The following is a 25,613-nucleotide window of genomic DNA, read 5'->3' on the forward strand; positions in this document are numbered from 1 at the left end:
AGACAAAAATCTATCTTTGCTAAGAACCAACAAACAAAAAAATCCCCACAAGGAATGAAAGGGGTTCTACTGGGTAGACCATGTGCAGTGCTATAAACATTAGTGAAATAATAGCAACCTCATCAAGAGTACTCCAATCCCTTAGGAATGAAGATAAAGACTCGATCTGCTGAGAGATTTAAAATTACAGGGAATAAGAAATAAATAAGGAAGACATCAACAGCAACTATTTGTTTCATAGGTATAAAAGGCAGAATGATTCTAGCATGCTGCATCACATACATATGCATGGATTTTAACTATGCTTTCTTGGCTTTAATCTATTTTATTTAAAGTCAGCAATAGTTGACTTCACAATTTAGTTGATATTTCATTCTTTTTAGAGGCTTGGCGTTAACTGGAGGGGGCAGAAAAATCAATCAGAAATCCTGGATCTGGAGTTAGGACTTGAAACCTGGATCATCTTAGAGGCATGGTGAGCTTGTGTGTTGTGTATAGTTGGGAAAACTGTGTGGTTAGACAATAGTTATTGTTATTTGGAAATTCATGGAAAAAGGAAATCAAAAGAAAAATTTTAGTGAGAAACTTAGCTTGTGCCCAGTTGCCCAGTTACCCCAAATTTTTGACTCCACTCCTATTTTGGTAATATTCCTGCATTTAATAAGTCTCAAATTTACAAGGTAAAAGCCAACATTTTGCATTTGCTGACTTGCTAGCACCTGGGACACTAGGTCCTCATTTTGTCTTACATTAGATTAGATGGAGCCACACAAGGCTGTGGCCACATGCTGGGCAGTCTACTTCTGTGAGCTGGAACAGACACGTCTGGTGCCCAGGCCCATGCTTCCAGATGGTTCCTGAGCTTCAAGGCTCAGCTGAAATGGACATAGACAACATGTGCTGAAACTGTCCTGTTTGAGTAACTTTTAGAATGTAACTCCTGGCTCTCCTTAATACCTAATACCTTTCTGTACAGACAATCCACACCTATTCTGGCTAGTTTTAAGCAAAGAAGAAATAGAACAGAAGACATTAGGCAACTAATAATGCTCATGACCACTAAGGGTTTCAAGCTGGGAACCATTTTTTTTGTGTTGTTGTTTGTTTCAAAAAGCCATTTTGGCAGCAGAGGTGTGGATGAATTAGAAGGAAAGAAGGCTGTGGCAATAATTCAAAAGCTGATTAAGGGCTTTGCACAATAAAAAAGGGAGTGACAACAAAACTGGTCAAGACTTGGGGAATACACTAAGGTAAAAACTACTAGGAACTGACAAGTCTCCATATTTTTTCCCCTTTTTCTAGTAATAAAGTGTTTCGACTCAGGATACTTTAGTAGCTACACCCTCAGTCCTTTTTTGTTTAGCGTAGTTATTTTTCTGTCAAGAATCTTGCATTTTGGATCTGGGTAGCCTTAGACCATGACCCTTTACCTATGCCTTCCACATACCACAAAGGTTATGTTACAGGGCCTAGATTGTTGACTGACATGGGATCTCAAATTTTTTTTTTTGCTTAGGTTGGTCTTTAAAACACTTTCCTATATTAGTTTTTATTTTTATTTTTATTTATTTTTTTGCCAGTCCTGGGCTTGAGCTCAGGGCCTGAGCACTGTCTTTGGACTTTCTCAAGGCTAGAGCTCTACCACTTGAGCCTCAGCACCACTTCCGGCTTTTTTCTATGTATGTGGTACCGAGGAATCGAACCCGGGTCTTCATGCATGCTAGGCAAGCACTCTACCACTAGGCCAAACTCCCGGCCTAAAGTCTAGCTATAAATGTTCCCTAGGGACAAAATGGCTTCTATTTGAGAATATATGAAATGGGGTGACATATGTGAAAACATTTACAAGTTATAAAGCCTCAAATCAATTTAAGTCAGTATTAATATAAATCCATTTGTAAGTTTAGTTATCCCTCCCCCCAAAAACAAGCATTACAAATTCTACAGTTTCCTCAGGAATGTTTTATTTGCTATTTTTATGTATATTTGCCTACCATTAAAAGCCCTACAGGACTTTTTGCTTAATTCTTGTTACCCAAACAAAGTTATCTTCATTACAACATAGTTTTTAAATGTATCATTCTACCAACATGACAGTCAGAGTTAAATATAATTGCCATCTCTACAAAGCAGAAATTTTATTTTCTTTGTCCAAAATCAAAGTGCTCTGTGCCTACCTTTTAAGGACAAAGGACTGGATCTTGTGAATTCTGTACTTGATGGCTTTTGCTGTTTACGAACTTCCAAATGCTCCTTAACTCTTGAATCAATGGTTTCTTTTAACAGCAAACAGACTTCCTAAAGTTAAAAAAAAGGGGGGGGATATAACGTTCTAGTTTAATGCAATGTTAAAAAAAAAGTTAACATTGAACACATTAAAAGTCAATGTTAAACATTTCCTTTTGTTTGCTTTTTAATTTAGCTATAAATGTTCAAAGGAATGCTGTGTGTGCTAATGGACAGCACCACAGATTTAAATATGCTACTGAGGCTTATACAGAACTCTAAGTTCACTGTGTGGTCTGAGAAATTAATTTCTCTCTGTTTCAGTTTCACAGTTCCAAAAGGAACATTTTAAAACTCACTTTCGTGGAAATGTCAGGGTACAAGAGTAACAAAATCAGCAAGGTAAATGATATCCCCATATAATAATCTGTCAGTTGTACTGTAATCAACAGGATTGAGACAGCTCAAATGGAATTAGCACTAGTTGGTAGAAAGGGTCTGAGACAGTGGCCAGACAGAGAAGGACCCAGGGGTAGGAGAACTTTTGTCATTGGTGCTGGTGACTTGGCGAAACCTCGGCACAGCCTAGGCAATAAGGAGCAGTCCCCCTCTCTTTTACCAGTGTCTTCACGTTCACAGGCATCTTCTAATGTGCTCAAAAGGCGCCAGAAACAGTGACACTTATATACAAAGTTCTCAAACCTGATTAAAGTGCCCCCCCTTTTTTAGTGTAAACACCAACATTCATTAGTTTGTGGTCTTAGTTTACAAATCTACTAGTGAGGGAAAGGCACTGAGCAGTGGTTTCAGTTCAACAGGGTTGAAAGTGGATGCTCTGATTTTCTTCTCCTCTTGTGTACAATACTATATATGCCCATTTGTTTTCACTAAAATTATACTATGTTCATCATCACTTCACAATGAAAATACCTTGTCATTGTCCTAAAGTAGATTTATAAGAAGTTACTGGCATATAGGCTTTAATACAATTTCAGTACTGCATATAATTATCTAATTTTTGGATACAATTGCTTATATATTTTTTATTTAAAATAACGAACAAGTGCCAGTGGTTCATGTCTGCAATCCTAGCTACTCAGGAGGCTCAGATATGAGGATTGTAGTTCAAAGCCAGCATAGTCAAGAAAGTCTCTAATCTCCAACAAACTACTTAAAAAAAAAAAAAGCCAGAAGTGATATAGTGATAGTCTTGAGCAAAAAAGCTCAGGGACAATTCTCAGTGGGGGAGGGGGAGGTCAGCTCCAGGACTGACCCTCCCTTTCTTTTATCCCCTCCATCAAATCAAAAGTACAATAACCATTTTAATAACATATTCCATGCAAAGCTTCCTGTTTCTATAGGAAAAATGTAATCTAATGCAGGAAAACAGCATAAGATATGGAAAATGGTCTAATCCTGGTTCAATTCCCAAAAACTGCAGCAGGCTCTGAGTTGCTCAAGTCACTTCAAATCTGTTTCACTGGTTTCTTGCAATATCATCTCAGGTTCATCCTAGAATCTTTATAATTACAACATGAGCAAAGCTTCTCACTGCTCTGAGGAATAAATCACCACAGCCAAACTTTACCTTTATTATAAATATGTAATACAAATCTCTATCCATATCTATTTATACATATACATATTTCTTAAACAGTATATACTATACTCTTGATTTTAAATTCATAAATGTAAATACCTAGATAAAATACAAAAATCCTATTTTTCATTTTGTAGACCAAAGTTGCAACACCTTCTGAAATACAGCAACATCTATTTAGAGTTGAGTGTTTTAGGATTTGTTCAAACAATGGAAAGGCAGCCTTGCCTTGTACTGTTGTTTTAACAATTAAAGAATTTTGCTTCACATGCAGGGTTCAACTATGACTGTGCTAGAAAATATGTGAAAGACATACATGGAAACAAAGATTGTTAAAATTTGGTCATAAAGTCCCTATAAGGCTAGAATTAAAAATAGTCTGACAAAAATAGACACAAAGTTTCTCCCTATAGTTATGAGTTTTCTTTCTCTAACTCAGATTTTTCACAACTGAAAGGTGGACTGTACAGTATGGACAAGATTCTGGAGAAACTGACCCCATCACATTCACTCATGCATTCTCTTTGGAATCAAAATACAAACCTTCCAGTAACACTTGAGGAGCAGATGAAAAGACCACGTCAGAATCAATGAATAACCAAGAGATGCATATGGTGCCTCCAACCCACAGAGACTTAGGTTTGCTTCTTTCAGTTTATAAATGGAACAGTTTGAGCTTGACTGTTTGGGTACAAAGACTACTTGTGGTGGACTCAAAATAAACATATATTTAATACTTGTAATTAGTTCCTTTTTAAAATAAAGGAACTGGATATTCTTAAGACTTTCACTATATAAAGTGGCTGTTAAAATACCATTAAACTGGTTACCCATGAAATACCAATCACGAGATAAAGCAATGATTAAAAAAAAAACACTGAACGTAAGTTATAACCTTTCTTACCTAGCTCTTCTTTCTTAGACACAACAAAAAATTATTCTAGAACAAGTTTAATGTCAGCAAACATGTAGTTTAAAGAAACAACTTAGAGCAAAGGCAGCAGACAATCAACTTGGCTTTGAGAAGAGTCTGGCTAGCTGACATGACCTGCTGCCACTGCAGCACAGCTCTGCAGGTTCCATTGTGCACTGCTCACCTCTGCTAGGTCATGCCTTGCTACCCTAAATTCAATACTAGTTGGAGTCACACAGTTGTGTGTAGCACCTTGGGGGGAAAAAAACAAAACAAAACAATCTAGCCTCCATGCTTTGCTAGAAAGTGGTTCATCGACTTAGCATTAGAAAACTACATAGTAACTGACTCTTGGATATAACTGGCTAAATATCAACAAATAAGATCTGAAGCCAAGTGGTATAGCTGGAAGAGAAAACTCTGGTCCTGGAATGATAGATTATAGAAAACACTCTTTGTGTAGGTCAAGCCAGAAACTTTTCAGGTAAGGTTCCTTCATGCCAAGGATTAGTCACTTTAGGGAACTGATTTGAATCACAGGGACACGTATTAATAAGCTAAAGCTTAGATCTTTATGACACTGACTGGCTTAGATTTTATGAAGTTGAGTTGACTATTAAGTCCTGAAAGGACAATCCAAAGACAAGTACATGGATAAAGTCCATCATATTGAACCTTGTATGTGTCTTCTCTCAGTTTATATCACTAAGTATCCTTTGTAACACAATGATAGCAAAGACCTGATAGTACCATTGGCTAAAAATGTATTACCCTATAATTATTTTTTTTTCTGATTGGGGAGGTGGGTGGGAAAGTTTTATTACTCTCCAAAAGCTGACTGGGAAATAAAAATGATCACAAAAATGTTTCCTGCCCCACCCACTATCACTAGCTATTTCTCCATGCAATCAACTTGTTGATGAAATTTACTTTTTGCTGTAAAAGGTAAATGAGACAAATGAATACCATGGAAGAAACAAAGTATAAAGATTATTTTGAGTTATATAAAAATGACTACTTGACAATCTCTTCTCTTTGACCAACAGTTTTGGAAAAGGAAGCAAAGAATGTGACGTGATGCATGTGTACTTTCTAACCCTCTACCACAGCAGATGAGAAGGAGAAATGATAGAAAGTAGAATGGTAGAATCAATAAGTAACATAAGCAGCTATATGACCCAATTCCTTCATTTTCAGATAACAAAGCTGATGTCTTAGGAGGCTAAACATCTGGTTTTCAAGTTGAACTTTGAGAAAGATCGGCATAAGAGCACTGTCTCCCTGCACAGCTGGAAATCTAAGTGTTGCTTGTGAATCCTCCCAAGGTCAATTACTAATAGCTTACTATTGACTGGAAAGTCTTAGGCCAGAACAGTTGACTAACACATAGTTTCTGTATTATCTGTATTACGGATGTGAAAATTTCTCAAGAATTACAAGAGACCAGTTTCTTCTGTGACACACTATTAGAAAAATCAATAGTTCACACAGCGATGTTCATACTTCGTTTTAAGTAGTTATAGCGCTTGAACTCACTGCAACAGTAGTGGTAGCATATTAAATGATTACAGCAGAACAGAGCCATTATAACCAATCATGGCAGTTATTATTTAATATTGTATTTTTATAATTGTTTAATTTGTATCAACCACAAACAATACCAACATAGTCTGGATTTTGAGCTTGGATAAATTTTAATTTTTTGTACTCATTTGGTATATATTTCATGGTATCTTATGAATTCGTGTTTTTCTGTTAACCTTTTTGATATTCTAAGGCTACCAAGTTCATCTGAGTTTTTTCCCAAACTGTTGAAAAATCTCTCAAGTAAAATTCACATAGTAAGATAACATAATCCAAACCAGTAGGTTGTTTTTTTCTTTTGTATTAGTCATAGTGTTTGAACACTCAGCGTTTGTGCTCAAGGATAGTACTTTACCATTTGAGCTGTAGTTCCACTTCTGGTTTCTTGGTGCCTAGTTAGAGATAAGTGTCTCAAGGACTTTTCTTCAAACCATAAGATTCAGATTTCAGCTTCCTAAGAAGCTAGGATTACAAACATGAGCTACAAGTGCCTGGCACAAACCGGTGTTTATAAAGGTCACCTACCCATCCATGCCCACCTATTTGCTATAGTGACTAGACAACATGAGAAGGCATAGTGAAGTCTCTCTCTATTTGTCAAATATTCATGATAATTAAAGGGTAATAGAAGATAGGCAGGTGTAATAATGAGCTTTGTGTCAAACTCCACACCTGTTCCAGTAGTCCAGTCATCCTTCACATCACTCAGATCACAACCTCCGCTTACCTGAAATAGCTTCCCTTCTTTTATTCCTATTTATAACACAGAGAATTCTTTGCCCATAATAAAAGGAGTTTCTAGTTTACATAATATAGGCAAAGATAGAGATAAACTCAGTGCTTTCCTACCACGTAGTTGGCCCTGACTTTCTACCATCACACTAAAATAATAATAAACAAGAAACACACGAATAGAACAGCATATAAAGCATATGGATGTGTTTGTTTCTGAAGGGAAACACATGGAACTACATGTGTCTGTCATTGGGATACAACTGTACAATTGTTTTTCAATGTTAATTTTTCTTCATTGAGGAAAGTATTAGAAAAGACGGAACATTTGTCCAAGCAGTTACAGCTACTTGTGCTTAAATAGCAAAAAGTTTTGTTGTACCTCTTTCTTCTGTTCAGAAAACCAGCTGGCGTCTTTGCTTGGACCTTGTGGCAATATATGAAGATCCACCAGGACAGCGAATTTCCCGCACTGAAAGACATTAATGGTAGAGTGAGTGACCACATAGTTCATATACAGCAAGCTCATTTGAACTGGCAAGAAGGCTTACTACTAGATGAAATCTTATTAACCTGAGTCAAGGCTACAGGTCTAGCATACTTCTCTTCTTAAGTTTCACATTTATAGTGGAAATGCTAAAGAGAAATACTAAGGTTAGACAAGACAGATATGGCAAACATCCATTTCGGAGTCACATGTTGCAAGAGGATGCCTAGTTATCTCAGTTAATTGGAAAGCTATCACACATTGCGAGAAGCTGAACAAGTCAGTAGTATACGAGTTTCTGAAGTGAACAATTCTGTGAACAGCCAGAATTATAATCTGCAATTTTAGGACATACATCTTGGAAAGTAAGTCCAGAGAAAGAATAAACCAAGAAGAAGAAAATAGATGTGCATTCTGATCATCAAAGCTAAAGAAACTTTAATTAAAATATATTAAAAACTTTACATGATCTGCCTCTACTCCTATTCTACTGGCTAGAGTTCAGAAAAATAAAAACATTGGCTAGGTGCTGACTCACACTTGCAATCCTAGACACTCAGGAAAATGAGATCTGAGGATTGCAGATTGAAGAAAGGAAGGGCAGAAGTCTGGGAGGTATATCTCCAATTAACAAAAAAGCCAAAAGAAGAGGTGTAGCTCCAGTGGTAGAGCACAACCCTGAGCAGAAAGAGCTCAGGGACAATGCCAAGGCTGTGAATTCAGTACTTGCACGATCATTTATCAAAAAGTAAAAAATGCTGTTTTGTTCAATTATGATAGCCAATAGCAATACGTAGTTACTGGGCACTGAAAATGTGGCTATTGTGACTTAGAAACTAATTTTTTTAAAGTTCGTCATGGGGCTTGAACTCAGGACCTGGGTGTTGTCTCTGATCTTTTGGCTCAAGAATAAAGTTCTACTACTTTGAGCCACAGTTCTACTTTCAATTTTCTGGAGGTAATTGGAGATAAGTCTCACAGATTTTCTTGCCCAGGCTGGCTTTGAACAATATTTTTCAGATCTTAGCCTTCTGAGTAGCTATGATTACAAGTTTGCCCCACCAGTGCTTGGCAAGGCTAAATTTTAATTTAACTTACATTTTGTTTAAATAGTGGCTAATGGACCTGTACAGGCTAGCAGAGCTGAGATCCTGTGAAATTGTAGTATCATACTTTATGAATAATTTCTGAGTATCACAGATAACTATGAACAAATTACTATGCAATAGGATGGACAATAAGATGACAGATTTAGAATATCTACGATACAGATTTAGTTTATAAATCACAGGGAAAGCTGTTTCTGAACCTCTCTGGCTAAGCAGTTTATTTTTAATTGTGTGCCACAAGCCAATGGTGAAAAGAAAGTAGTTTCAACTAGTGGTGTAAGCATGACAGGCAAAATGAAATTTGATGGCTGTACATTATCATATATATAAAATTCAACTTAAGATAGATTATAGAAAAATTCTTTAGCAGGATATTCTCAAAATTAAAACCTTTGCCCATTACAAGAGCATCATTGGTAAAATGAATAAGTATGCCATGGACTAGAGACATGTATTCATAAATGCAGATGTCTGACATAAAGGACTTTTATTAAAAAATATGTAAATCATTCCTACATAAGATTTAAAAAATAACAGCCCAGATTTGAACAGACTATACACAATTATGAAAATTAAGTGGCTGGGCCGGAAGTTTAGACTAGTGGTAGAGTGCTTGCCTAGCATGAATGGAGACCCAAGTTTGATTCCTCAGTACCACATATACATAGAAAAAGCCAGAAATGGTGCTGTAGCTCAAATGGTAAAGCTCTAGCCTTGAGAAAGCCCAATGACAGTGCTCAGGCCCTGAATTCAAGGCTCAAGACTGGCAAAAAAAAAAAAAGAAAGGAAGAAAGGAAGGAAAGGAAAGGAAAGGAAAGGAAAGGAAAGGAAAGGAAAGGAAAATAAGTGGCTAATCAGTATATGAAAAAAGTACTCAATGCCATTGGTCATCAGGCAAATATAAATTGAAACTACGAAGAGATATAACCACAACATTTACCAGCAGGACTGAAGTGAAAAAGACTGACACAACACCAAAGATTGTTAAGGATATGCAGTGATCGAGGTTCTTATAAACTACTAATGGAAACATGAAATACTTCAGTCACTTCAGTAAATTGTCAGTCTCCTACAGCTAAAAAGTATAATTTATGGATTGAATCAATACTTACACTCCACACATATTTCTAAGAAACATGAAATTTTTGTGCAAAGATGGGTTTGAAAATGCACATGGCATAATAACTCAAACTGAAGTTAGCCTAAAAGCCCAGCAATAGGTGATTATCCTATTGTATGTATAGAATGAGACTCTAATCACTATGCTATTGATAATAAACATGGGTTTGTCTCAAAAGCATCTACTAAAAGAAAAAACACAAACAAAAACAATGTATAAAGTACGATTACATCTATATGACATTCTGAAACTGCTTTTGTTACAAGCAAAGCAGTGACTGATGCCCCAGTGAACTGGCAAGAAGGAACTCTGTGTCCTAATAGGGTATATCTTAAGTATACATTTAAAGCAGTACCATTAACTGAATATAAATTAATGTCAATAATGTTTTTACTTTTTTTTTTTTTGCCAGTCCTGGGGCTTGAACTCAGGGCTTGAACACAGTCCTTGGACTTTCTCAAGGCTAGAGTTCTACTGCTTGAGCCTTACCACTACTTCTGGCTTTTTTTTCCCTATGTACGTGGTTCCGAGGAATCAAACCCAGGTCTTCGTGCATGCTAGGCAAGCACTCTACCACTAGGCCAAACTCCTGGCCCAGTAAGTTTTTTTTAATAGTGAAAAATGCATTCGTATTTGTTGACAGCTATTTAGTTGGTAAGTATTATATTCTCAAAATACATAAGTATATTTATGGTTTCCTGTGGTGGCAAGGAATAAACTATAACCTCTAAGCTCCAGTTCAGTGTGTTGGAACTGGAAGTTTGTTTTAATGAAGAGAATCAAAGAGAATATTACAGTGCAATAAAAAATACGAATGTGTCACATGTTAAGGTTGAAGACTGTTTTGTGTAACTTAAGTACGTGTACATTGACTTACAATGGAAAGCCTACTTCTTATCGTGGGTTGTAGTTTTTAAAAATCTTGAAAAACCATACTGAAGTTATATTGTTAGGGTAGAAATTTCTTTTCAATTGCCGATGAGATTTGACCTTTCAGGACTATGCTGGCACCAGGTGGAGGTCCCATGCCATGACTTCACGATCTTAGGGAATATTAACTTTCTGTGTGCCATAGACCACTTGCTTTAGGCATCTGCTAAGATGATAAAATGTAGTCAGAATGTTTTTAAATGCATAAAATACAATACATAGGATTTTAAAAGCTGAATATAGTTAATTTCAGTTATCAAAACTAAAAAAATTTTTTGATGTTGTACTGTATGTATATGTATATGAAAGAACTACTAGCTCCCATCACCTAGTGGTGGGTTCAGTGGCAGCTATAAACCAAGTGTTTATGATACTCTCAACCATCTGCAACAACTATAATATAAAAAACTGTGACTTCTATCAGTGAAAAATTTTGCTAATACCATTGTACTAAGATTTTTTTTCATAATAAAAACTACATCTATTAGAACTCAGTCAATAATAAGGATGTAATTTTTTCTCTTCTTTTAGCTCACAGACAAATGTGAGGTTTCAGTCATTATCAAATAAAAGCCCTTCAAAGCAGTAAGCTGTGTCCTTGCCACATTTTATTGGGACTTCCTGAAGATGCCCCCTGATTTGTGTCTAAACCAAGTTTTCTGCTACTCCTTCATTAGCAAAAGCAATTCTTAGAATGAAAAACAAAGCTATTTACAAAAAAAAACGATGCTTGAACAACTTGGACTCAAAAGAGTTATGGCAACTGCCTCAAGAATTACAGTCTTTACTATGTCTTTTCTTATCACTTTATGATTTCAGTCACAATAAACCAGCATTAAGCCTGCTTATAAGAAAACTGGCTAGGGGCTAGGAGCATAGCCTAGTGGTAGAGTGCTTGCCTAGAATGCATGAAGTCCTGGGTTTGATTCCTTGATACCACATACACAGAAAAAGTTGGAAGTGGTGCTGTGGTTCAAGTGGCAGAGTGCCAATGTTGAGCAAAAAGTGTCCAAGGACAGTGCCCAACCCCACTCCACACCCCTCCCCGAGTTCAAGCCCCATGACTGCCAAAAAAACAAAACCCAAACTGGCTAGACTCTTTTTCGTTCTCACTGAATCTTCTTCTAGTAATCCAACTTGCCTGGGCGTCTGGGAATCTGGAAGATGCTACCAATAGGCATGTGGTCTCCTCCCCCATAGTTCTCCATAGCAAAGGCTTTCTAAAATGCCTCAACTAGTCAGAGGTATTTTGTCTTTCTAAAGTTCCCTATTCTCAAAGCTTTTTTTTTTTTCTTCCAAGGGTAAAAAGAAGTGAAAAAACAAAATAAAACAAAACAAAAAACAAAATAAAAAAAACACAAAGCTTCTGACCCAGCAGGCAGCACAGCACCCACCTTTGCTTCTCCTTAGTAATTAAGAGGAGGTTCCTTTTACTCCCAGAAGAGGAACTCTCCAGCTCTCTAGGCAGGCTAGGTGAAGGAGGAGCAGCAACACAGTAACCATCACTTTTTTCTCAGGCCTGAGTTGCTCATTTTACAGAGGCCAAGTTACCTCTTTACCAGTTCAAAGACTACGAGACATATCTTTGCATCCTGCACACTGAGCTGGATAGCCCAGAGTCTGGTCCTCTTCCTCTTACTTTCCCTTCTACTTCCTTTCCCTTGACCAAAACCCTGGGAATCACCTCTAATATCACCAAGACTGTTTTCTCCCCAAACCCTGGAGTCACCACCCCTAAAAAGCTTCCCTTTCTTAGCCTTTCAGCATCAGCCACTGCATCTTACCAGTTTTATTTTTTGTAAAGTGCTTGGGTATATTTTACTTACTTTGCTTGGTTGATCATCCTGTTCCAGATGAACCTTAAAGATGCTTCCAGGACAAACTAGAGCATGCAAATCAGATTTAGTACCCATGTATTCCTACTACAGGTCAGAGCACCCCATTATGAGCCTCTGATGAAGATGAGGCCCACCTCTCCCTTATCTCCCCTGCTGTTCTATTCAGCACAGGTCCCTGGCACACAATGCCCATAGCTTTAGTCAGGTTTGGTGAACTCATATGCACACTAGAAGCTTAGCAGAAGCATAGCTGGCTCGATCTTTACTCAAGGGTTTTTCCCCTTTCTTTGGTACTACACATTTTCTCGTATGAGAATGGACTTCAGCATTACACGACTGATCATGAAGGGGAGGGGCCTCCTTAGTTAGATATGAGCTCCTCTGGAAACCATTCCACACCTCTGTTAACTCTGTTTCCTTAGTGATTAACAACTCACAGCTTATGGTGGAAAAGAAAACAAACAAACCCCCAAACAAATGACAGAATGGAATTTGAGAAGGTAACAACTTCTTTGAGGTTTTACAGGCAAAAGAGTGACAGACTGAGGAATCAAACACAGATCTGTCTACTGTCACACAGCATTTTGAAGACAATCACCTCTCTCCCCAAGGAAAGCCACACAGGACATACTTCTAGACTCCATGTACAAGCAAATTTAAGGCTGTTAATCTGGAATCTACCCTCCTTCACTGTGGATCTGGCTTCCTACATCATCTGTGGTAAACAAATATAATTGCATTTGCCCTACAAGACTCCCCATCCCCCACCCCCACCCCACCAAGGCTTGAAGCCTGGTGACTGCACCAAGGTTTCTGAATGGGGTCACTCAGCACTTCCCCAGTGCAGCTGAGCTCCATGTGTAAAGAGAGGGATGGAGAGCTTCAATTGGGGAAGCTCTTGCTAAGGGGTACCATACTGGAACAGGAGTGTAGCAAGAGCACAAGTCCCACTGCAGAGAGACTGTGCAAAAGAGGGACTGTTAGGAAGAAGGAAAGACAGGAAGAGGAAAACAGTGCAGCAGAGCATGAGGACAGTAAGTCATAGAGGAACTAGGCTAAGTACAGTTGTTGGGTAAAAGATCATCTCACAATGAAAATCTGTAGCCAAGGGTTAGGACTATGGTTTAAGTAGTTGTGTGCCTACCCAGCAAGCCTGAAGCCCTAAATTCAAAAGCCAGTAACACATATAAACACACATACACATACAAACACACACACACACACACACACACACACACACACACACACACACACACACACACACACTGTCAACACACTTAGTACAATATGCTGTCAATGTAATCTCCTTGGGCCTATTCATATAACGTACTCACTAAAGCTTGAAGCTAACATTTAAGTATTCATTCTTTTTAATAAACTATATTCTTAATCCACTTGTAAATATTTACTAATGGTGAACAAGTTGACAATAACAACAGTTAAGATTAGTAGACACTAAGTTAACTAGGTACTAATTACGTGCCAAGCATTGTTCCAAGCCCCTTTCAATACATTATTGTATTTAATTCTCAGGACAAACCAGGAAGGCAGACACTACCTGGTGTTCTAGAGACGCAGAGAAAGTTAAAAGTAGTCTTTCTTCTTTAGAATATCCCTGGTGATCATAGCTGGGTTTTGTTTGGTGTGGTGTCTTGCCAACCTGGCAATACTTGTCAGGTCAGGTACAAGGAACACACCATAATCTAATTATTAGACACAGTTTGACTTTGACATCACAGCATACAGGCTAGAGGAAGCCCTCTGATGCCAACTAGAGAATATCTTGGCCCTTATCAATATGTAAAGTGAGAGGACCCATCAGATACCCTTCAAGAAACCTTCCATTTCACAGCTGTTTTGTTTTGCTATGGTTAACTGGAATCTGTCCATACATATAATGCCTATGCAGTTATGTGAAGTCTAGCACCTTGTTTTCTCACCAATTGACTATGGGTCACTCAAGCCCAATAGTGAAATTCATAATTTCTGATGTGCTGACCTCTGTGGGCATGATTGAATATTGATAGCCCATGATGGAAAATGCTAGTCATATCACAGAAATCACCATATAAACTACAGAAGATGAAGATATTCAGTAGAGTTAAAGGTTTTTAGAAACTTTAAACTCAAGCTAAAAAGGCATGGTGGGAGATCAAGGAAAGTTAAAAGAATGAATCCTATGAATGTACAAATGATTTCTAACAAAATACAAACAGAAAAATTGGGACGAGTGAAACAACAACTAGGTGGATTCCTAACCAGTAAGAGAGATAACCATCAGAGGCATTAATGGTCCGATATCATACAGGAAGACTCCTTTCCTTGGCCTTCATCTTCTCCTGCATTGGTAGAATTTTTTATTGATATGAAGATACAGTGAACATGTCTATGAAAGATATATCTAGAGATATACAGGTGGAGATATTGAATATCTAGGGTAGCAAAACACTAGACATGGGGGAATGAGGCCTTAAAACCAAATGTCTGTGGCTAGGAGTGATAATAGAACTCTAACTAGATGAAATATAGTAAGGACATATCTTTGCTATATTTAAATGCCAATATTTACTTGGTTTCAAAAAAGAACATACCAAACACAGAATTATACTAGTTTAAAAGTAAGTGCTAGAAGCGTAGAGCATAACACTGTGGCCATCAATGATGCTAACTTTACACTCAGCTGCCTTAACAGTGATGGAATGAAGGGCCATGCTTTATGCAGTTAGTCCTCACTTACCTTCAGTGTTCAAACTGAGAGAAGTGGCCACATCATCAAGTAAGAGTGACCAAGATAGCAGCAATTCTTTAAATGGTATCAGGAAAATCAGGTGAGAAAGAAAAATAACTAAGTTAAAATAGAAGGAAATATCCAGAGTATTTACAATGGACAGTCTTTTTCAATTCTTAAGGAAGCAGAGCAGCTACAAAGAGACAGGGTTAGTCCCAACTAGTTAAGATTATTTAGACCAGGCTAGGGGAGGGGGAAGGGAGCTTTACAGATATGAAGTGAATTTACACTGGAGACCATGGGAAAAACAACTAATACAGTGGACTAAATTTTACCAACACAAAGAAAGACACAGGTCTTTCACTTTGAGAAGTAATAAAAAACACATAAGACAGGATCTGCTGCCATGATGGATCAGTCCCTTCAACCATACAGTGCTTTTGGATATAGGCTTTGTTTTATTTTTCTTGGTTTTTAAAGAGAGTATCCCTAAGATATGAGCTTACTGATCTCAAGAATCAGACACCTGGGCTGGGAGTATGGCTTAGTGGTAGAGTGCTTACCTAGCATTCATGAAGCCCTGGGTTTGATTCCTTGGTACTACATATACAGAAAAGGCCTGGAGTGGACCAGTGATCTAGGACAAGGTTCTAAGCCCCTCTGAATCTTAATTCCCTTATGTGTAAAATGGGAAATCATGTTTGCCCCTGCAGACACATGCTTTTTTATTCAAGGAGAATTGAAAGAGATTAACAAGCAGTAGTTAACTATAGGAAGGCATTAACAAGTAAATGACATTCTCAGCTTCAGTATCTCAAACAATGAATGTGACAAAATTGTCCAGCACTATTGAATAACTTTCTGTGTTCAAAGTCTTAACCTAATTAATTGAAACCTTATTGATCTCAAGAACTGTGTAGAGCTAGTGACTACACTGGACAGTCTACCATAGTTTTCCTAAAGTTACTCCTTGGTAAGAAATCCTGGTTCCATTATTTTATTTTTTGCCAGTCCTGGGGCTTGAAATCAGGGCCTGAGCACTGTCCTTGGGCTTTTTCAAGGCTAGAGCTCTACCACTTGAGCCACAGCATCACTTCCAGCTTTTTCTATGTATGAGGTACCAAGGAATTGAACTCAGGTCTTTGTGCATGCTAGGCAATCTACTCCGAGACCAAACTACCAACCCCAGGTTCTATTATATTAGTGAGAGACTAAAACCACAAAGAGCAAACAATAATGGGAACCCCACAAAAAGAAGTGCTGGGTGATGCAAGGGGATTCCCATCTCACAGGGAATTCCAAAACACTCTTTAGCACTACATGTGAGGGAATGTTACATGTGAGGGAATGATAGGGACTAACCTGGGAAATTTCTATGAATTTTATTAAGGAAGGTGTTGATCTGATAAAATTGTTTCATTTACAGGTGTTTTCCTTATAAACAGAAGATAAGGCAATAAAAATTGTTACTGAAAGACAGAGGAATAAGAAGTTGAAGTTCTCCTTTATCATTCACTTGGATGCTCGTTTATCAAATCAGAAACTGAAATGCAAGCATAATTTTTAAATTTAGCTATTTTATGATTATTTGTTGGTTTGGCTGGAAATGACCCACAAGTCTAGGGCTAAATTTCTCTCCTTCCTCTGCTCTGCTTCTCAAAGTTCAAGAAACAATCCCCAAACTACTTTTATCCCTGCAAGGAAGTCTCTACAAAAGGAACAAGAGTTCAAAGGGAAATTTCAACCAATTCATGCCTAAGGCAGGAAAAGAGAAATCTAAATGGAACAGAAGTGTGTTATACGAACAGTCCAGTCAGGGCTGCTGGTGAGTTTTCTTTTTCTGATCCATTTTTAGAGAACTACAAAGTGGAATATAGGATGGTAGTTAATTGGTCACAGGACTTGAGAGCAACCTCTACTTTCCTTTTCTCATTGACTGCTGGGAATAACACACTCTTCAAGGAATGCTCAAAGGAGAAACGTGCTGGAACAGGAGACCCTTGATGAAATGGCTTCAGAAGCTACAGATCATTAATTAAGAATATTGAGCGTGATCTTGAAAGCTTAGTTGAAAAGAGTGGGAGGGACAACCCAGTATCAGCTGCCTACATATTAGCAATTAAACCTAATAAAGGCTCTTAGTGGAAACTTACATCTCTCCAGCATCTTCCTTTTGGTAAGTGACGAGTCCCTTGAGACAACTGAGCTCCACAAACCATAGCACTGGCTTTGGAGTAGTATTTATAAAATGCACTCATATGCCCTTGAGTCTTAGGGCTCTGTCTTCTGAGTACTACAGGCAACAGTATTTCCAAACTTCTGTGTGGATTAGATTTATCTATCAGAAGGTCTTGATAAAAACAGACTGGAAAAGCTCACTCTGAAGTGGGGCCTCAGATGGAATGAGAATTTGCATTTTAAAATGTATTCGAATATATCTTGAAATACTTGTACAAAATACTTGTTAGTTGAATGTTAGCTTTGAGTTTGCTTATGCATCTTGACCAGTGTTACCCTTGCATAATTGAGAATTTGCATTTTTCCATGGATCTCAGGTAATGGTGAAATTACTGGTCTGTAGAACATACATTGAAAATCAATGGTGAAGAATATTGGTTTGCAATCCTAAAAACACATAAGAATCACTTGGGGGAACCTTTTAAAGAGTAACTGTCAAAGCCTGGAGTGGTGGTTCACATCTATAATCCTAGCTACTCAGGAGGCTGAGATCTGAGGATCGAGGTTCAAAGTCAGCTGGCTCACTAAAGACTGTTAGACTCTTATCTCCAGTTAACCACTAGAAAAGGGGAAGTGGGGCTGTGGTTCAAGTGGTAGAGCAGTATCCTTGAGCTGAAGAGCTCAGGGACAGCACCCAGACCCAGAGTTCAAGCCCCATGACTCACAAAAAAAAAGTGAGGGACCTTAATGACCACCACATATTTGAAAACCTCCCTCCCAATTCTACCCGATTCCCATGTTTTAGCTAGGCTAAGATCTATTTTTAAGATGGCCTCTAGCAATTCAAATGTATCTGAACAATAAATAATTACTACCAGTTTTAAATAAATTATATGGAATTCAAATTTATTTTTAAAAAGGAAAAGGAAAAAGCAGGAAAGTATTTTGGTTTTCCTTACAAATTAGAGATTTAAAAAATGTAGATCCTGGCATCTCTTTGAGAATACCAACTGCTAGTGATGAGTTTTGTTAGCTATTTTTTTTAATTGTTTGTGAGAGAGAGCAGAGTTTCAACCCAGAGCTTTATGCTTGCTAGCAAAGTGCTCTGTCATTTGAACCAATATCAGCCTTTAAATTTTCTCCCTTTCTCCCTTCTCTTCCTCCCTCCTTCCCTCTCTCTCTTTCTCTCTAAACCAAATTATAATGAGCCTTCTCTCATCAGAAAATACCATCCTGCACTCCACTGCTACTTAGATCAGATTCTCTGAGGACTTGCTAATTAGAAGTGAAGATCTATAAAAACTAATAAATTCTGCTTATTTACAAAACAGGGTAGGCAATAAGTGATAAAATCTGAAGTGAGAATCCCACTACAAGAAGTTGAAAAAACAGGTAATAATTTGTAACACATTCCAAGTCTTATAGTTTTTCCCCCCAATCTATTTTCTATGCTTCACAAATTCCTTCTCATTTCCAGATAAAATTCTACTTTCCCTCACTTCTATTTATTTGTCATTTTCCAATTCCATTCTTCATTTATTGTCTCTGCCTTGACATAGGAAAAGAAGAATTTACAATGAATTATTCTAATGAAATAAAACTCTATGGTGCCTGTTCCTAATTTCACAAATGGGGCAAACTAAGGATTTTTCTTTGGTGGGAAAAAAGAAGCTGAATTATTTTTGGAATGTGCCTGCTGCTTAACACTATCCTGGGTACTAGCCCTTAACAAGAAACTAGCTCTTCAACCTAATTCCTAAGTTAAAGAATCTTCAAGCAAATAGATATGATGTGTCGTCAATCAACACCTACTGGCAATGTATTAACTAACAAGGCAGCTTACCTCCAAATAATAAGACCAAAGAACAACATCTTGCTGAATGAATAGTACTGACTTTAAATTCTAAATCAGAGGGTGAGATTTTTGCTCTTTAACTCTCTCTAGTCAATGTCTGGAAACATTTAGGGCTGTCTGAACTGGCACCTCGTAGATGATTCCAGGAATGCTATTAAATATCCTATATTGCATAGCACACAGCTTCTACCACCAAGAATCATCTGGTCCAACCCATTATTAGTGACGAAGTAGAAACACTCATTTAGAATCTCCTATATGCTGCAAATGGTCCAAAATCAAAGAGCGACTTCAAAATAATCAGCTAAGGAGATTACCTTGTCAACTGCCCAACACAACAAACACAGCCTCTTAACCTTACCCTTGCCATAAATTGTCAGTGAGGGCTTTGTTTGTGTGGACAGAATTTCATTTGGTACAAAAAATAATTTCCCTCTGTGAATCATCGCTTCATCAACTGGAGGACTGTCTCCATTCTACATTTTTATACTGTTCACTTGTAACAAGCAATGAAGAAAAACAGTGACAGGAAAGGAAGGAAGGGAAGAGGAAAGGAGTATTTTTGTAAAAGTAAGAGTTATAACATTTTAGAAATAGACCATAATCTAAATGATAGTACTTCCCCTTCCCCTAAGGAACTTTATAATGTAACATTTTTTTTTTAATTTGGGAAAGTTTTTAGAGAAGCCTTTGCATAAGGGTGGATGGGGTAATATTTAAGGATTCTTCTCATGTACCTTTAATATTGCAATGAGATAATATTACATGTATTTTTCTTGCTAATCAATTCCTATAAAACTGTACTGATTAAGTGAATGTAAACATCAAATTGATCAGCTTTAAAAAAATCAATATCATGATCTTTGGTCCTTAATAATCAAAATGAGCAAGGGGTCTACCTTTTGTGTACCATAGCTGTCCATTTTGAAGTGAAAAACAGCTTCCTGTGGGTAAACTGAAAATCTTCATTTTAAAAGGGATATATTAAAGAAGAGCCTAAATTGCTCACAAAACAATTTCCCTCTAAGTATTCACAATGGGTTCCTTTAAATAGCATTAGTCACCTGAGTGCTTACCTCCTTCCCTGCTAAGGAACTAAAGAGATGATCCAATGAAAGACTGATCATTAAACAAATACCAGGTAGGAATACAGGGTCTGTCCTTGAAGTAGCTGTCAAACCACGATGGGAACCCCACATTCTCATTGCTCATTCCCAACGGAGGTAATTATTGCAACATTTTTTAAAACTTTACCATGTAACATAAAGTCTCTCAGGTATAACGTGTGTAAATATGTCACTAAGAAATGCTAAAATGCCCCTATTGAATATGAATTACTTATCCCAGGCTTATAAGGTTCTGGGCTCTAATGCTTTAGAGAGGGCTCTAATGCTTTAGAGATATTAGATACTAAAATTTGATTAAAACCATATTCCTTGCCTTTGCTGCCATTATCCATGATGTAAATTCACACATGTGTTAGCTAATGAAGCAGTGAGACAGGGTTTCATAGGCAGGGAAAAGGCTGAAGGAAATATTCTTGCCAAAGAGAAAGTGGCCAAGTGTTGAAAATGATATGGAAATCCAAGGTAGTCCACACAAGCCAAAACTGTAAATAAGGTTAGACTCTCACATAGTTCCATGGTCTGAGTATATATTACAACGTTTTAAACCAAACATTCATTATACTATAGGGATTTATGCCAGCTGGCATCACAGAGTTGACCAAAGTGAAAAATGAGCTTGAGTTTTTTCCCTTGTAAAACGTAGTGCATCTGTAGCATTAGCCCCTTACCAGAAGAGGGCAATGGTGGCCTGCCTGGTATTTCTCATGAAGTTGAGTTAACTAGCCTTCAAAGTGACACCTGCCATGGGAAGCAGATCTCAGGAAATAGCACTGGGAAGTGCTGGCTTCTAAGGGTCATCATTCAAGCAAAGACGTATGTTCTTGGCCTGTTTTTCCTCTTCTATGGATAAACAGATGGCTAAAAGAACAAACAACTCCAATATACTTCTAACTAATGATACATAAGCACTGTTCATTGCCAAGCCACCTACATCTTAAAGTTGAACTGCCATAGTGCCTACATCATACCTTCATATTCCCCAAAATAAGATGCTCTGGATGGAGAATTATGTGAAATGTTTGCAAGTTGTAGCTACTACACAAGCCATTCTACCTACAAATTTTCCTCCATCAGTCTCTAGCTCTTATTTCAGCTTTGTTTTGCTTTTTTCGTTTGTGTTTCCAAGTTCATCTTTCCAGGGAGAGTATTCATTGCCAGCTCAGGGTCTTTATGCATTTTCCAGGCAAAGTAAACATCCTTTTCTCCTGCTGGACAAGCTATTTATCTGCTTTGTGATGCAGGCTTATTCAATATTTATCTTTCAAACATATACATCTCAAAATGAGGAAAGAGGTTTATTTTTTTAATATTTCAATAACTTTTTTAAAGGGTATAGTGAGTAGTGGGTGAGTAAGGAGAAAGGGGAGCACGAAGGCACGGGTAATTTAGAGGGAATTACATTATTCTCTTCTGATTTGGAAATTCATAAAAGATAAAACCTCTTTAGTTCATACCTTGACTTTTCAACCTGCCCCCATGTGCATGTTCTACCAAAACCTGTTCTTCCCTACTTTGGCTCAGGCAGTGGTACTTGCCTTCCTTAGGAGATAATGGCATGTAGTAGGGGTAGATGTGCTTCCATATCCTGGAGTTCTACCCCACACTCACTACTCCAGTCCAAACCACCTGCAATAGGGGGAGCCAGTCCTGCCTGGCCTACTGCCATAACCTTCTTTGGTTACTTAAATCAATCCACCTTCAATCTGTTACCAGACCATCTTGTTATTTATTAATACTTTTCTTCAGTTCCAATTTCTCACCCCACCTAAAGACCTTTTGAAGGGCCTTTCACTATTATCCCCCCAAATAAAGTTTTTGATATGGCCTGTGAGAAACTGATCATTAATTTGTATTTGCCCAAGTCAGCTGTACTTTATACCCTATTATTCAGGAATAGTTATTCAGAAATACCTAAAAATGGCCTCAGTTTTCCTAATTATCTTCACAGCCTGCTTACCTTCAAGCTTGTGTGAAGCTGGAGCCTGCCAAATCCTCGAACTCCATGTAAATCTACCATCCTGTTCTCTGCTCTGTTCCAGCCCTGCCAGCCTCTGCTCATTCATTCACTTGTAATTTACTGAATGGACATCAGCTCTGTTTAACATAACTTGGCTCTGATGCAAGGCACTTTACCCCACCTCCTATGTGCTCACACCAAAGCATCCTTCAGTCTTGGCTTGAAGGTTCTTCAGGAAAACTTTTTAAAGCTCCAGACCAGGCCAATCCTCCCTTTCTGGGGTGGGTAGTATTATGTTCCTCTTTTTGAAACTCTGTTTCAAGACTGTGTTTTTTTCCTTTTGCTGTGTGTTTGGACTGCTAGCCAGTTTTTTGTTGGAGATGATGAAATCTGCAACTATTTTTGTTATTGATGCTCCATGCTTAGCAATATCTGACCCATAAGTCTTCAGTAAGGTCTCACAGAAAGAAAGGAAGGAGGCCAGGACTGAACACATATTCCCCAACTCAGGGCAACTCTCTTCCCTGGGTTCTAGTGATGCCCATGATGTTGTCCAGAATGCTCCAAGCCACAAAACTGGTTACGGGATCTGGCAGAAAGCAAAAGCCATCTATCTCCTCCATCATCTTTACCACTTTTCAACTCTGCATCCATAGACTCTCACTTACAGAAACAGGCTGCAGAGATCCACCAGCGAAACCAAAGATAAAGGAAAAGGAGGGCCACGTGGACACCAAGGAGAATAGAATTAAAGGTTAAAAAAATCATTACAGGAAAATTAAGAAATGTTTCATATACAATTATTTCACTATCTAGAAGAAATGTGTAACAAAATTTCTCAAGACTGACATTTCAAACCACCCTTCATTTCAAAAGGGGGATCTTTCTATGTTATTTGCACAAATACTGGTTTACTTGGGCAGCTTTCCCAAGGAGAAGTTTCTCTCTCATGGCCTAGTGGTAGAGTGCCTACCATGAACAAAGACCGGGGTTCGACTCCTCTGTACCACATACACAGAAAAAGTGGTGCTGTGGCCCAAGGACAATGCTCAGGCCCTGAGGTCAAGCCCAGGATTGGCCAAAAAAAAAAAAATCATTTTTTTGGTCAGCTTCTACTCATTCTAGATTAAAACTCCACAGTCTAAATTTTAGCATGTATAAATGTACTGTTGGGGGATACTTAAAGGCTAGAAGCCTATTTAAGAGGATCATTTCTATCACACTCTGTCACCAAGGAGGGTAAGATAAGGTGGGGATCATAAATAGGCTTGTGTTATTATGAATTAAATCACAGGATAATACACTGTACCATACTGCTGTACCATGTCCCAGTGGAGAGATTGAGCCAGATAAGTCACTCACATTCTTCCTATGAAGAGGGGAAGGTACCCTCGACTCCCTCAAATCACCTTCCCAGAGAGCTCTTCATGTATTCACTTAGTGAAGGTGCTAAGAATAACTAAATTGAGATCGTTAATAATCTATTCCCCATACACAGTTAAATTTTCTTTATGGTAACATTTATCTTTTATTAGGGGTTTTCCTGTCATTGTTGATGTTTCTGCACTGTTTTGTTTACTGAATCCAAAGTTTTGTGCATGCTGTATAGATGCTCTGCCCCTAAAGCTACAAGTCCAGACACATCCCTCCCCTCTTTTCTTTAAATAATAGCACTGTTCTTTTAAAAGCTATACTGAACTTAAAATTATTCCGAGAATCCATCCACATACATGCAGAAGGTTGCTCCTCTGAAACACCATGTTTGTTTGTTTCAGCTGCTATTTTCTGGGAGAGCCACATTTCCAGAATACCATCCACATACATGCATCCGAGAATACCATCCACATACATACATCCGAGAATACCATCCACATACATGCAGAAGGTTGCTCCTCTGAAACACCATGTTTGTTTGTTTCAGCTGCTATTTTCTGGGAGAGCCACATTTCCAGGTCCATGGAGTATCATCTCCCTTTTTCAATTCAAATTCAATTTCAACATTCTTCCTTTAGTGAGTTATCTAACCAGTCTATCTATCTATCTATCTATCTATCTATCTATCTATCTATCTATCCATCTATCTATCTATTGAAACCACCTCCAGTTACTATCCTATCCAATTATTTCCTTTGTTTTCTTCATCACACTTTTTTATTGTAATTAACAGAGGGGTTACGGTTATATTCGCGAGATACAAGGTACATTACTTTTCACACACTGATACCCCCTTCTCATGTTTTTGTCACCAATTCCCTCCCCTACCCCCTCCCCTCATCTTGTTTTCCCCTCTTCCCTTTCCTATTTCAAATAGACAAATAAACGTATATACAATATATTAGATAACAAGGTCAGATACTGTAACAATATGAGATTAAATAAAAGGCAACAAGAGATGAGAAATAACATAGTACATTAAGAACAACAACCACACATTATAAAGCTCTTAGCTGTGTATTCCTTATTTAGAGAAGTGTTTCAGATTTCAAAATTTTTCTGACTTTGAAATAATTGCACGGACTTTATGAGTTGAGAATTCATAATCCAAAAATACAAAAGTCAAAACTACTAGAGCATAAGATTAAACACTGGAAGTTTTGAAATGTTCAATCCCAGATTTGTGAGTTAGGGGATGCTTAACCTATATCTAAAACTACTTTATTTCTTTTCAAGTGCACAGATCATCTTAGGCTCACCTTCATGAACAAAGGACTTCTCAATCTTATTCAAAATTGTGTACCCACATTAAAAATCATCCCTGACACATATGAAACAAGGGGAAAACATTAATAGACTAGATATGTCAAAAAAAAAACTACCAGGGGCCGGGAGTTTGGCCTAGTGGTTAAAGTGCTTGCCTAGCATGCATGAAGACCCGGGTTCGATTCCTCGGTACCACATACATAGAAAAAAGCCAGAAGTGGTGCTGAGGCTCAAGTGGTACAGCTCTAGCCTTGAGAAAGTCCAAGGACAGTGCTCAGGCCCTGAGCTCAAGCCCAGGACTGGCAAAAAAAAAAAAAAAAAAAAAAAAAAAAATTAAAAAAAAAACTACCAGAAAAGTGGAATAGAAGTTTAAGACTGAATATACTTCTTTTATCTCTTGTGAGACTAAGGAGGAAAAAACAAGTATGACTGCAGAGGATACATAATATATAACATGAATCTGCAAGATACATGCTAAACCTGTCCAATGAAAATAGGGACTATATCACTCTCAAACATGTCTGAGATC

The 25,613-nt window shown here is 37.8% G+C and overlaps 1 protein-coding gene across 1 annotated transcript in view; it reads right to left on the bottom strand.

Annotated features, from left to right (window-relative positions):
* Slx4ip (SLX4 interacting protein) overlaps positions 1 to 25,613 on the bottom strand; it is a 136,661-nt gene that overhangs the window by 46,114 nt on the left and 64,934 nt on the right. The window contains 2 exon segments of the mRNA XM_090351990.1: positions 2,178 to 2,298; positions 7,438 to 7,527. Coding sequence (XP_090208116.1) covers positions 2,178 to 2,298; positions 7,438 to 7,527 — 211 coding nt within the window.

Source organism: Megascapheus bottae, chromosome 18 (assembly GCF_031878675.1).
Source record: "Megascapheus bottae isolate mThoBot1 chromosome 18, mThoBot2.hap1, whole genome shotgun sequence".
Classification (NCBI taxonomy): domain Eukaryota; kingdom Metazoa; phylum Chordata; class Mammalia; order Rodentia; family Geomyidae; genus Megascapheus; species Megascapheus bottae.